Genomic DNA, 14,518 nt, shown 5'->3' on the forward strand with positions numbered 1-14,518 from the left:
CTTTGATATGCTGTTCTCTGGGCTGGAGTCCAAATGTCAGTGCTTTCCTTACAGCTCTTCCTCAGGCTTATTATATACTTAAACATTTAAAAAAAATCTCGGCTATGGCCTGGTGTCACCTTTAATCCTACACAGGGAAAGCTCTTTGCTTTGAGTGTGTTGACATTATCCCTTCTAAGTGCTAAGGACTAGACTTTCATCAAGTACTCAGTGAATAGTCTCCCATTTCTGTTACAACCCAAACTTATACTGTCTCAAACTTTTAAATACATTTGGGATAAAACCCACTCAAATGCTTACATATACTAAAATGAAGGGAAACTTTTGTATAAAACATTTAGAAAAGACAAATGATTCCTTAACTCTACCTCTATTTCCACTGGTGAGTACAAGTAATTGAAGAAAACGGGGCTCCGCTTGTGCATCTTGTCAATGCACTCCCAGATACAGACGCCTTTCTTGGCGTGCTTGTCGCCTTTATCATCAAACAGAGTTCCTGTAAATTAAAAATAAATCAACCAAAACACAAAAGTGAAGTTTTTTTCTAAAGGTATGAAACACGGAGAAGAAAAAGTGAAGTATTTCTTACATTCCTGAAAGTAGGAACGAAAGCGCAGAGACTTTAAAAGCTAAGAAACCCAGGGGCAGGCTGGCCCATCCTGGATGAAGCTTGGGCCACGGGGCCCTCCGCGCAGCCTGCTTCTGAATGTCAGCCACAGAGGAGCCGGCAGACAGGAGCCGGCAGACAGACAGGAGCCGGCAGACAGGCTACACATTTCTTAATAGAAAATGGACTCAGCCAACTGAGGAAGCTTAGCTCAAAACATAATTCTATGTTTTTTTAAAAACACTTATTATGAAGTAATTTAAAGCATGTTTTTGGTTATAAATGCTATTCACTGAGACTCTGGATAGCAGAGGGTATGTTCTATCTTAAGTGACTAAATAAACTTAGATTCTTATATCTCCCTCCCTCCCCATGGTCTCTCTGTAGTTCTGGCTGTCCTAGAACTTGCTCTCAACCCCAAGAGATCAGCTTCCTCTGCCTCCCAGCGCTGGGGTTACAGTGGTGTGTACCACCATGCCTGCTGAGTATTTTTGTTTTCCATGGGGAGGGACACACGCCAGATGAGGCAAGGACAATCCAGGAAAGGCAGTGCTACTTTGCTTTGCAGGGAACGATGCTGTGAAGTTAACTTTATACTACAAGAGGCTGCCTCAGGCCCTTGGCCATACAAAGCCCCTGTAACTGTGGGACCCAAGACTGGGGCTGTCTCCTTCCTGCTCTGTTGTCCTCTCTTTCTCTCTTAACTGCAGAGTCCTGCTCAGTGGTTCTCAACCACGATCACATTAGAAAAGCCAATATTTGAAAAATCCCAACACCCATGTCTTGCTTCAGAGCAATTGTATCAGAATTTCTCGGGACGCACGCCCTCAGATTCAAGTTGTTTAAGAGTTTACAGTTGAATTGTTAAAGTCATCTCATGGTTTTACTAGGGGAAGAAGCACCCGGAGACAGGCCTCTGTTTCTCAGGACACACTCTTCCCTTCTATCTTGGGGCTACCCGATGACTGGGACCACAGACAATGCACCCTGTGTTTTACAGTACCCAGATGACTGTCTCAGAGTAATATACAAATGTAGGAACACTCTGAAAAATGTTTGCAGCATCAGCCCTATTGAGGTCCATTTCCAAAACAGTAACACACTGTTCTTTCGAGACCGTGGCCATGGTGATGAGGCTTTCCTGATGAAACCTTGAGTTAGGACTAACGAGGTACAGCAGTGGTGGCAGGAAGAGGAGGACAGTTCTTAAGCTGTTGGTAACTAATGTAGTTTGACTGAATAGGATGTACAATTGGTTTGTCTACCCAGCAAGCACAGACTCTAACTAGGTAACCCAGACTGGACTGGCGTATGAGCCAGTTTGGACAGAGAATCCTGTGGTAATGACATTCTAGGATTCCAAATAGGTTAGGCGGTTTATAAAAAACATGTAAGACACAGGATGAAAATAGTTCATTCATTCATTCATCCTTCCTTTTACCCCACAAGACAGGGTTTCTCAGTGTATAGCATTGGCTGTTCTAGAACACACTTTGTAGACAAGCCTGGCCTGGAAACTCATCGAGATCTTTCTGCCTCTGCCTCCTGAGTGCTGAGACTAAATGATGTGTTGCACCACTGCTGGGCCTGAAAATAACTTCACTTTCAAATAATCACAGCCACCTGTCAACATGTTTGGTAAAACACTCTCTTAATCCAGTTCCTTTCATCTCCTGTTTAATCTGTTTTAGATCACAGATAGGACAGCCAGCCCTGGTCAGTTTCCAGGCAGGCTGACAGCAGCTGAGGGGGAAGCTGGTTACCCACTGTCTTGCTGTCTTAGTTTTGATGCTATCTTACTGGGTCAGTGGAACACTCTTGTCTTGTCAACATGGTGGAAGCTCTAAGAAGCTCTGGCTGCCCAGGTCCCGCCCTCACATTCTGACTCAGCTGGCTGGAGGTGCTGCCTGGATGTCCCCAGTTAATTCTAGTCAGGTCAGAGAACACCAGATTCTGGTGTTTCTGTAACTAGAGACTTCATCTGGTACAGCAGGCATCTTGGTCTCTGGCCACATCTGCATGGGAGGAAGGTAATTGGCTGACCAGCTTGTCAGCCATATATGCATGTGATACACCTTTCAGTGAACACTGACTGAGCCTGTCGCACCCAGGCTGGCTGAAGGGCAGATCCAGAGCTGTCACCAGCTCTGCTCACTACCTCCTCACCATATGCTGCTTTAGAGACTGTTTTTGGCTGTGATATAATGTGTGACAAAGACCTAGGGATAAATGGTCTGGCCAGGGTTCTTTCCTTCACCCAAAGGAAGTATTATAGACAATTTCAACAACACTTTTGAAGTAGTACTTCTTGACTTCAGCTTTTAAACAGAGACCACTGGTAAAGCTTTAATTAATTATGAAAGGTCTTCTTTCTAAATACTGTTACATGATGTACAGAGACCATCAACTTTGTTTTCCTTTATTTTCCCATCTTCTGAGTTCTAGAATTACAGGCATGTAGCACTATATTGGTTTACATGATGTACATAAGGGGACCAAGGGCTCTAGGCATACCAGGCAAGCATTCTTCTGACTAAGCCACCTGGAACAAGGGCTGGCTGCTTTTTCTTTCTCTTTCCTTTCCTCTCCTCTCTTCTTCCTTCCTTCCTTGATGTGCTAACAAAAAATGCATATTTCCCTGTTTTCCTAACAACAACCCCGGAGGAATTGCTGTCATAGATTTTCAGAATCTCCTTTTCACGGTCATAGCTATTAGAGACTAATATGAGAGTGCTGTCTACAATTCCTCAAGTGCTTCTTAGATGACAGTAATACGCTGAGACATTGTTCACTGCTTCCTCCTGTGCACTATGGCCCATTGTACCTTACCACTGTCCCTATCCTACAGATGAGGAGGTTGGGGCTCAGAGAGGGTTCTTACTTTCCCACGGTATAGCCTGTGACCAGGGGTTCTAGAATTTACCTTAGTGTCTGTTTGGTTTAGAGCCTTTTGCATGAACTGTTACCCAAACTGCCACCAAGGACAGGTCCTTTCTATCAGAGTGAACAAAATGGATATACTATGAATTAAACATGTCTCCTGCACAATGGCAGTGCTTAAGAGTTCTAACAGTTCCCATATTTAACTTTATAAAGGTAGGACAAGAATAAGTACTTGCTGTAACTAACAGCTAAGAGAGCACTTCTCCCTGGAGCTGGGCAGTAGCTCCGATCACTCTACACTCAGTTGCTTGGGATCAGTTACATCATTGAAGTTTCCATTAAAAACATGCAAAACTAACAAAAAAGATAGGACAGGGCCATATAAATACATACCATGCTCTAGTCTTTCATAGTCTGAATCCAGGAGAAATGTTTTAAAGCGATTAGACACATAATGGAAAGCCAAGAACTTTAGGTAATAGAGATTGAATTCAAACTCAGTTGGATACTGGTTGTGAACCTGAAATATACAAACAAAGAGTAAGAATCCAACAGAAAAGTAACAGCCGTGCTTAGGACACTTAGCTGAGAGATGAGGAGACCTCCGGTCATCATCTGACAAACGCTTGAACCTCCACCACTACAGAGATGGGGAGGAGCAGGTTTTTTGAGTCCCTACTATGCATGACACTAGACTAGGACTTCTTATATAATTTCTACAACAAGACAGGCCTTGTTGCTCTCACTTTACATGAGGAGGCAACACCATACAGCAGAAACTTTTAGGCCCAAATTTGAATGCTGCATTGTTTGGTTCCATTCACAACATTATACTGTGTCAAAAACCTGACAAATATAAATTAACACAACATGTGGCTTCAACTGTGTGGCAAACAGTGTAAAAACACATCCAAATGGACTAATGAGACTGTATGAGCCAGAGGTCTGGATGCTTTATGTTATACAGTGTCCTCTAGATAGACAGGAGAAAGGAACTCTGAATATGGTCGTGTGAACAAGACCAGCTGACAACACCAGCTGACAAGCGACTGTAGATGGGAGCTCCACACAGCTGGACCCCTAGATGAAGAGTTCCAGGTAGACAGTGGCTGCTGAGAGAGGGAGAGTCAATCTTATCCGAGGATGAGCTTCTCCAGAGGCTGTCAAATCCCAAGGTGTCAGCCCTTGACATGTGTATATATAAACAAAGTTAAAGGAACACAGTAAGCTATACACATACATGTTAGCATACACACACAGGTGTACATATGTAACAATAACTAAGAGATCATGAGTCCGGGAAGGGAAGACAGGTAGGAGTTGGAGGGGTGAGGGTGTTGTAGATGCAGTGTTCAAGTATGAAGGTATCAAAAATACCTATTAAAAATAAACATTTAAAAAGTTTATCATCTGGTTAGATGCCTAGTTTTCTGTGATATTCTCTCTTCTCTCTCTCTCTCTCTCTCTCTCTCTCTCTCTCTCACAGAATACTTTCTTAGTGATTTTTTTATTGAATTAAATGTTTATCTTATTAAGTAATGCTAAGTAAAACAGAAAGTATGCTAAAAGCATCTGAAGTATACATAGTGGGCCTGCACACAATAGTGCCTCTTTCTGGACATGTTCTGAATACTGGGGAGTGTAGCCTTTAGAACTGTAACCATCTGTAGTATGAATTTTCTCATTAGTGAAAAAATAGCAATTAGACCCTATGAATTTCCTGTGACTATAGTATAAAAACTAATTAGAAAGACTATGAATAACTGGGAAGTTTAAAGCTAAAATTAAATAAAACTCAAGTCATACAACATTATTTTATAGCATTATCACTGTACATTGAAATAGGATCCTCTGGCCTGGTTGGTGGCGCACACCTTTAATCCCAGTACTAGGGAGGTGATCACTTGGAAGCTCCTGGCTACATAGTGAGACCCTGTCTTTAAAAAAGAAGTCTACTATTTTAATTATGTGTGTGTGTGGGGGGGAGGGCATGTACACAGGAGTGCAAGTGCCCAGAGGTCAGAGATGCATGATTCCCCTGCAGCGAGGGTTACAAGCCACCTGACTCGGGTTCTGGAAGCAGAATTCAGGTCCTGAGGAAGAGCAAGATGTGCTCTTAACCACTTGCAACTTCATTGTTGTAACGAGGAGAAGTCAGTGGTCAGAGAGCGCCTTCTCTTCAGCCTGAAACCTTGTCATAAGAAAAAAGTTATTAGATTAAGTAATACTTGCCTCCATTTCTATAATGGAAAATTAAAAAATGTTCCCTCTTGCTTTGTTAGGGTCTTGTTGACTATGTTATAATAACAGTAATTCTCATTCAAATGCTATATTTTTTTGGTTGAGTAGACAGGGCCTCACTTTGTAGCTCTGGCTGTCCCAGTCACTATGCAGAGAAGGGTGCTCTCAGACTCATGGATCCGCCTGCCTCTGGCTCTCGAGTGTGAGCCTGAAGTGTGCGCCACCATGCAGAGCCTTGTTTCCTCTTGGTGGTACTGACAACTGAGTGCAGGGCTCTCACACAGCGGGCGGGCACTGCACCATGGAGCTACCCCTCTTCATCCAGATCTTCTGATTCCCTTCTCAAGCAACATTCAGACTTCAGGGTTCCTCCCCGACCGTCCTCTGAAGTCATACAAAGCTTTCTAGTTCAAGATTCTGGATGGAACTAGTGTACAACACGGAGAGCTGGTGATTCATAGTTGTGTAGCCAGACAGTGGAGAGGGGAAGATGAGGACAGACCCTGGGGAGGCAGAAACTGCAGTATGCTCAGGAGGAGTAGCCTACAAGTGTTGTGGTTTGCCCTGGAGTTATCTGTATTTTGATGCTAATTCCACTGCCCCAAGGACAGCAGCCTAGTCACATACTCAGAACTCAGGTGACTTCACCAGAACCACCTCCCCATTGAATTTGTAAAGTACAGGTGAGGGGCAGGTACAGGATAGAAGGAGGCCTGTCATTGGAGAAGGAAGGATGGGCGGGAGAGAAGTTTGAAGGAAGAGGAGATTAGAACAGAAAGGAGGAGACAGGACAGAGGAGAGTGTGTGAAGCCATGGCAGGTGATGGTAAGATTCTGCGCTGTGTATTTACAGGTTGTTATTAATGTTCCTAGGGATGGATGGTACCGGGCTTTGTATGTTTAAGTGGGCAATTATATCTTATCAATTGGATCTAAGATTATTGTGTTGTGTGTTCTTTTATGTGAGGGTTTGAGTGTAGGAAAGTGTGCGGTTGGGATGTGTTTCCGCCAAGATAGCTAGCAGATATCTTGGGGCACCGCAGTGCTGGACCTAGTCGGGTAAAAGACAACTATACTCTTTTATTTTTATATTTTTACACCAACATACAAGGACAAACTACTCCAGCAAAACATGGGAACAAACATTCAGTTGTCATAGGCCACCCCAAGTCACCATTTCCAGACGAAGAAAGGTTCAGGTCTCTATGAGAGAATTCACTCCACAAAAATGCTTGAGGGACACTTCTTTCAATGACTATTCTCTTTAGAACCCACCCGTGTCACATACACCTGTGTGAAGTCTTCCCTAACTCTTCTGATATTTAATGATGCTGAAGAATAGAACGCTGAAAACTCCCCAAGAAACCACTGACTTGCTCCTTGTTAACAAATGAAGTCGCAGGCATCGGGGCTTTCTAAGGAGAGACTGTCTTGCTTCACTTACATGGCTGGGCTCTGCCTGCCTGACATCACCAGGCATAGTTATCTGAGGTGGCTCCATGCTGCTTAGTGATCTGTCCATTCTTTACTGCAGACAGTACTCCACTGCACCCACAGCCCACACCTTACTCATTCGCCTGTTGGTAGACTGGAGCTCTCCATGGTTTTGGCTACTGTATGTACAGAAGTTACAGAGAGGTGTGTTGCAAGTGTGTGTGTAGAATAAAGCTTTCATCTCTCTTGTAAACTGCTGAGAATGAAATGATCAAGTCAAAGAGGAGCATTGGTAGTTACTGCTATAAACTATCGTGATGCTCATTTCTAACATGGGTAATCAATTAATCCCTCCTTTGCCATGTGGTCAGCCTAGCTAGGGGTTCATCAATTTTTATTGATCTTGAAGAGCATCTTTGGGGCTTCATCAATATTTTTTATTATTCATCACAAGATTTTCAGGGCATCAAGGCACATGTGCATCAAACAATTTAACCCTGTATTATATCATGCTGGGAATTATAAGCATGCCAGTCAGAAAACTAATTCTACTGAATTGTAGGTTTCTCTGAGGTATCATCTGAATTCTCTTTAAAAAATAATTTCGCATTTATATTGCTAACAATTCAAAGTACAGACTAAAGGACTGAACATTAGGCATTTGAGTTTAATTTCCATCTGGATAAGAACCTGCTAGCTTCACTTATAACTAAGAATTGAATCTGAAATGGAATTTAGAGAAATATAAATTTATAGTCACTATTTTTGTCCATGTTCTCTATAAACGTAACAAAGATCCATAAAAATCTACAACTCAAACCACAGAGAGTATCACACCAGGGGACTAAGTCACACAGACAATATCACACCAGGGGACTAAGTCAGCAAACCTGGATTCTGCTTTCAGGTGTTAAGAGACATCAAACTGGAGTTCTATGTGCAGCAGCACCATGTGAGACTGATGGGTATGGCTAAGGTACACTGATTACCAGTAAGCAGCTGACAATAACTTGTGACCACAAAAGTAAGATTTAGGAAGGACTAACTGTGTATTTTGTATTATCCTTTCACATAAGGCTTTAAAGCTCACGATATTAAAAGACAATGGAAAATTGCTTTGTTTTAAAGCCATTTGACATATGTGAAGTTTAGCAGTTTCCAGTTGTATAGGAAGCAGGCAACATTCTTGAATTTACCATGCAGCCATTAGTTATAGCTATTTACCAATATACATATTAGTTATAGCTATTTACCAATATACATATTAGTTATAGCTATTTACCAATAAACATATATGAACTTCAGCAATGTCTGGGAGCAGCTGTACTGCTCCCCAGGTATGGTTACAAGGAAGGGACTGGTCTGAAGCAGGAGAATAGCTTTTGCATTTGGGTTGGGACCTTCAGTGTTGGCGTAACCGTGAGGAGGAGCAGCACCACATCAGGCCAGAGTGAGCCAATTCACAATGTGAACAAACTCTGAAGGCACAGCCAGCACTGCTGGGTTCCCAAAGTCACACACAATGAGAACACATACTTTCCCCTTTGGCCCTACAGCTTTTGTTTGTTTTTAAAAGCAGTTATCTGTTTAGTGTGTGTCTGTGCACATGTGACAGAGCTGTACACTGCAGAGATCCCGTCATCTTGTACTCTGGATGAGGCCATGTTAGGTTTAATTAGAATTTGATCCCCTTGGTGGAGAACCCCATAGAAAACTACCCAGTTCTATTCTAGGAATCGGAGGTCAAGACACCCCGGCTAACTTAATTTAGCCTCCGTTAAACTTCCTGCCTGACCAAACCTCCCCCTCCAGCTAAACAGTTACCTGAGCTTCTGTTAAATTGCTTGCTTGTATACAATCTCCCTGCGACTGCTGACTGAGATACCAGAATATGGTTTTTGATTTATAAAATCTCCTACTCTAAGTGTTTGGGGTTTGCTTAGGTTCTGAATGACTGAGTGTAGTCCCAGATAGCTGGAATAAAGACCTTCAGTTGACTATAAACTGCTGTTTGAGTGGTCATCTCTGTTGGGCTCTCCTGAAACAGGTGCCCCTGTGCTAGTGTTGGTGCGTGGAGTCAGAAGACATCATATAAGAGTGGGTACTCACTCACCATATGGGTTCTTGGGACTACACCCAGGTTCTCAGGCCTCGTGGGAAACACTTTTAGCCTCTGAGCCATTTTGTTGGCCCTGGTAATGCATTTTAAAAATAAACTTAGGTAAAAATTTCATTTTTATGTTTTGGATATATTTTCTCTTTGAAAGACTTGGCTCAGTTATTTCAAGGAAAGGAAGCATCCTGTCATAGTATCACTTTGGTTAGGCCAATTACTGTTACGAGTAACGAAATTGCAGATGTTGCTGTTATGAAACCGTGATGTAGCATTACTTTTCATCTGACATCTGGGTACACTGGCATAAACAACGGCTTTTTATATGATGAGGGATTTCTAATTTAAGAATGGTGCTTCATCTGTTTTCTTTGTAACTTTGTTAATACTAATAGACATATCTTGGAACGTGTCCATGAATTGCCTTTTGTATTCAGTGTTATAAATTCTAGAACGAGCAGGGAGCACATTCTATCCAGGGAAGGTTTTGCTCGTGGCTGTGAAATTTTGAACTTGTTTTTTTAGTGTAGTTAGGTCTGTTTCTGTTTTGTGTACCTAAAAGTATAAAGACAGCATTAATTAAAATTATTTGGTAAAGTCAGGAGCATATAAAACACTAGTATTTACTTGAAAGATATTCAGAGAAGGCATTTTCTAATGCCTTGAACCAGTGTGCAGGAGATGATGAAACACCACTGTATAATTAAATCAGCAAGAGTCAGAAGCACTAGTTGTTAAGTACAGACTCCTTAGAGTCCTCTGTTTTCAGTTATAAATAATCTCTTTGTGAGATAAAAGAATTTGATTCATCCAAGTTGATGCCTATTGTGGTCAAGTCCTAAAGTACCACAGTTAAGGCCACGCGTGCCCTTTGTCACGGCTTGTCTACACTCAGGAGAGTATGTCTGAGCTATTATGTCAAAGGCAGGTTCAGACACATTAAAAAATGTTTTTCACTTAAATTTTTTAGCATGACACAGCTAGGACTGATACAGTAGTCCAGTCTTTAGACCCCAAATACCATACTGTATTGGTCATGAAGCTCTGACCTGCAAACAATCAAGCTTTCATTAAAAGTTGATTTTGGCCAGGAGGTGATGGTGTACGCCTTTAATCCCAGCCCTCTGAAGGCAGAGGAAGGAGGATCTCTGTGAGTTCAATGGCAGCCTGTCTACAGAATGAGTTTCAGGACAGGCAAGACTACGCAGAGAAGAAACTCTGTCTCAAAAAGTTAAACTTTTATGCCAGGTTTCTTTAGCAGAGAGATTTTAAAAATTTACCCTAATTTATTATAATTTATCCTAAAGCTAGCAGACATAGAACTTATACCTCATTGCAGTTTATATTAAACTGATTGTCTTAGAGTTTTATTGCTGTGAAGAGACACCAAGACCATAGCAACTTTTATAAAGGAAAACAGTTAATTGGGGCTGGCTCACAGTTTTAGAGGTTTAGCCCATTACTGTCATGGTGGAAGCATGGCAGAACATAGACAGACATGCTACTGGAGAAAGAGCTGAGAGTTCTACACCCAGACTAGCAGGCATCAGGAAGTGAATGCTGCGCTAGACCTGGCTTGAGTATTTGACAAAGCCTACCTCCTCCAACAAGTTCACACCTCCTAATAGTGCCATTCCCTATGAGCCTATGGAGGCCAATTTTATTCAAACCACCACACTAATTAATTTTGCTTAAGGAACTCAGAGACCGCATGTTACCTCTTATAGACTGCACCCTCATGCCTCACTGCCAATAGTAAAACAGAAAACCTGCACTCTAAGAAAGGGAATTGTATGTGGGGTTCAATGATGCTTCTATGGGAGGACAGTATGCTTTATATTGTCATCAACTATGAATGACATTCATACGGGCATTGATTAGCTATACAGAGTTTGGTAAGATGAACACAGAGATTTACTACATTTAGCAATTTAATTTAAGCTTAACTCAACTGCAAAAACTGTATTTCTTCTGAAATATTCCTCCACTAAAGGAAAATAATGAATTTCCCCGCCTACTGTTACAGTTTCATGGGCTGGAGAGATGGCTCAGTGGTTAGGAGCACTGGCTGCTCTTTCAGAGGTCCTGAGTTCAATTCCCAGCAACCACATGGTGACTCACAACCATCAGTAACGGGATCTAATGCCCTCTTCTGGTGTGTTTACATAAAATAAATAAATAAATCGTTAAAAAAAAAAGATACAAAGCAAATCCCCAATCCTCAAGGCTACCTAATAAGAGGTAAGAGATCTGCATTTCTCTCCTGTCTCAGGTAAGCACAACTGCCCCCAAATATTTCCCCCATCTATTTGCCAAAAGGAGTACAAATGCAAAGGCTAACGTTCAAACATATGCTATTTCTTGCAAAGAGTTTCAAAGTGTAGGTTCTCTCCTGTTACAACTGCTTCACATGTTGCTTGGCAGGTGGGCTAAGACACAGGGCTTTTTTCCAAAAAGAGAAGAGAGAGGTATCACAGACACAGGTCCCAAGTGTGTACAGGGCAGGGGGATGGAAAGTCACTGCTAATGATTACTGACCATATGCTGGGTGTTAAAAACTGTCTAAAACTGTGGTAATAATCTTGCAATTTTGAGAATATCCTAAAAAAATCTTTACATTTAAATTTGTGATTTGTATATAAATGATAGTTCAACAAAGCTCTTATTTTAAAAAGCAGATGATTAATAGAACAAAAACAAAACCAACAAAATACAATCATATGCCAATCTGGCTTCTTCAGAGAGGCCACTTTCAATTCTGAGAGCAATTTTAACTTTCTTCCCAGTAGGCATTCAAAGGCTCACTGCCATCTTTGATGTGGGAGAACCTTCATCTCCTGGGTGGTGATGCAGACAGAACAGGGCTGCTCTTCTAGGCCAACTTTGCTTTCATGGTGGAAGCTTCCTGCCACCTTGCTCTTCATTCCAACGGGAGCAAGGCTTCAGCAAAGGGAGCTAACTGCCACACTAGGAAGATGGGAGAGCTGGGCACTGTGCGCTCTCCTTTCCCTCACTGCATCTGATGGGTTACACACAGTCCAGCCTCTATATCAGCTGTACTTTGGTTCCTTCATTGAACAAGCCCTGCTCCCAATCTTATCAGCCTAGCTGCCCGCCCTATTCCTTTCTCAAAGCTCTAAGGCTTGTTTCTGCCCATGCATGTAGTAGAGACACCCAGACTGGGAAGACCACATGTGGCATTTCAGGGCATGCCATACAGAGAGACTTTTGGTGTTTAGTCCACACTTGGGGACCATGCCAACATGTACTTCCCTTCTGTGGAGATGGTAACTTAGAGTGCTGATTTCCTTACTTGGGGGCCAGCTCAACAGCCAACTCACTACTACCAATCTCAGAAGCTGGCCAGATCTCTTCTCCATTCCCACTGTGTCCTATGACTGAGCTGTGGCAGCAAGTACCCAGCACAGCGTTTTCTTCATGTCAAATCACTCTAAACTCGCTGACTTACCTGGTGCACGCAGTCTAAGAACTGCAAGAAGATGGGAGCAAAACCACTGCCCTGAGAGTTAAGGGCCAGGCTGCTGCGCTGGCTGAACTTATGACCAAAAGAGAGCCATTCTTTTTCAACCAACATCCGGAAGCCTTCTATTGTCCTGTAGAAGGGATCACTGAGTAGCTGGACTAGGGATGTCACCTAGGGTAAGAGCAGATGGACACCTCATTAATTTCAGACCTAAAATAGTCCTGTTGCACTTCCTCTTGGCGACAGCTAATTCACAAGCAATGTTACCTGAAGGGCAAACGTGCTGACTCGCTGCTTCAAGATGGCCAATCCAATGTATTTTAAAAACTTTTCAGTAAAAACAAAGCCCCAAATTCACTTTTGGTACATCAAGTTTTCTTTCATAGAATTAAGCTTTCAATACTTAACTGGCTAGTTTGTTGATTATGATATCAGACAATCAGGTCAAACATATCCTACTCTTTGGTAGGTTAATGTCTTAATGTTGCTGACATTAACACAAATTTTCTTTTTCACTCTGGAGTAAACATGGGCTTAGAGAAAACTAGAAAAAGGATGGGAAAAGCCAGGAAGGAAAGTCTATGTTTCCTTCTATTGGTCAAGGGCTCTAGCTGCAAGCCTGCCTGGTACACCTGAAGAAGTGGAAGGTCTGACAGTGACCCAGATCTCTATAAGGGCAGTGCTGTTGGATGGCTTGCAGGGGCTGGTTAGCAGGGGGCCTTTCTCTGTCCATAAACATATTAGTCATTGAATTAAACCCTGAAGGTAAAAACTACATTGAAATACAAATATAAAATATTGAAAAATATGTGTAACACTTTACTTGTGTAGTGATATCCCAGCCTTCTTCTAAACACACCCAAACTGAAGACCCGTTCTCAAGTACTTCTGACACAACCACAGCCAGCTGCATTATCCTGTGAAGCTAAGAGAGAAACGAAGGCTACAATTAGAGGAAGCACTGTGTCTTTGGGAATTTTACTTTTTAGACTTATTACATTTCTCATAGTATAAATGGGGGTGAGACTCACTCATTCACCTATTTACTTTATGGTGTATGTGTGTAAGTGCAGGCATGTGTGCTCTGGGCATGTGTAGAGGTCAGAGGGCAAGTTTTGAGAGCCAGTTCTTTTACTTTGCAGGATCTGCTAAATTGAGGTCACTAGGCCTGTTCATAAGAGCCTCTATTCGTTGGCTTCCTCAAAATAATTTTAGATTTACAGTGTCAGCTATAACACTTTTGCTGTTTTTTCAAAGGACTTTAAAATCTTACAAACAGCACACTTCCCAAGGTAAAATGGTAGTTTCTGGTTTACATTTTTCAGGGGAGTGGAGATGTAAGACCAATATGGTAGTATATTTCTCATTTCTTAGCATCAATGAATCTACTTCATGGGCACCAAAGGGATGAGAATTCCTCTAACTGCTTTTTTTTTTTTTTTTTTTTTTTTGGTTCTTTTTTTTCGGAGCTGGGGACCGAACCCAGGGCCTTGTGCTTCCTAGGCAAGCGCTCAACCACTGAGCTAAATCCCCAACCCTAACTGCTTTTCAAATAACTGATAGATGGAAATAATAATTGAAGTTATGAAGCCAGGGTCAGAGTCCAAATTCTCATGTTTCAGTCAGTCCTAAGTAAGAGCCGAGGCTGGGGAGGCCGCTGAGCACATCTTTCTTTTTTATTATTTAATTTTATTTTATGTGTGAGGGTATATTTTTCTGATTTATGCCTGTGGAAGCCAGAAGAGGCTGTTGGGATT

The 14,518-nt window shown here is 42.1% G+C and overlaps 1 protein-coding gene across 9 annotated transcripts in view; it reads right to left on the reverse strand.

Moving 5' to 3' along the window:
- The window catches only part of Sbf2 (SET binding factor 2), a 368,489-nt gene that overhangs the window by 9,245 nt on the left and 344,726 nt on the right, over positions 1 to 14,518 (reverse strand). For all 9 annotated transcript variants that reach the window (XM_087592570.1, XM_087592563.1, XM_087592543.1 and 6 more), the window contains 4 exon segments: positions 13,585 to 13,686; positions 12,747 to 12,932; positions 3,884 to 4,010; positions 369 to 496 (listed from right to left, as the gene is read on the reverse strand). In XM_087592570.1, the coding sequence (XP_087448696.1) occupies positions 369 to 496; positions 3,884 to 4,010; positions 12,747 to 12,932; positions 13,585 to 13,686 (543 nt within the window).

Source organism: Rattus norvegicus, chromosome 1, assembly GCF_021556685.1.
Source record: "Rattus norvegicus strain SHRSP/BbbUtx chromosome 1, alternate assembly SHRSP_T2T, whole genome shotgun sequence".
NCBI lineage: Eukaryota > Metazoa > Chordata > Mammalia > Rodentia > Muridae > Rattus > Rattus norvegicus.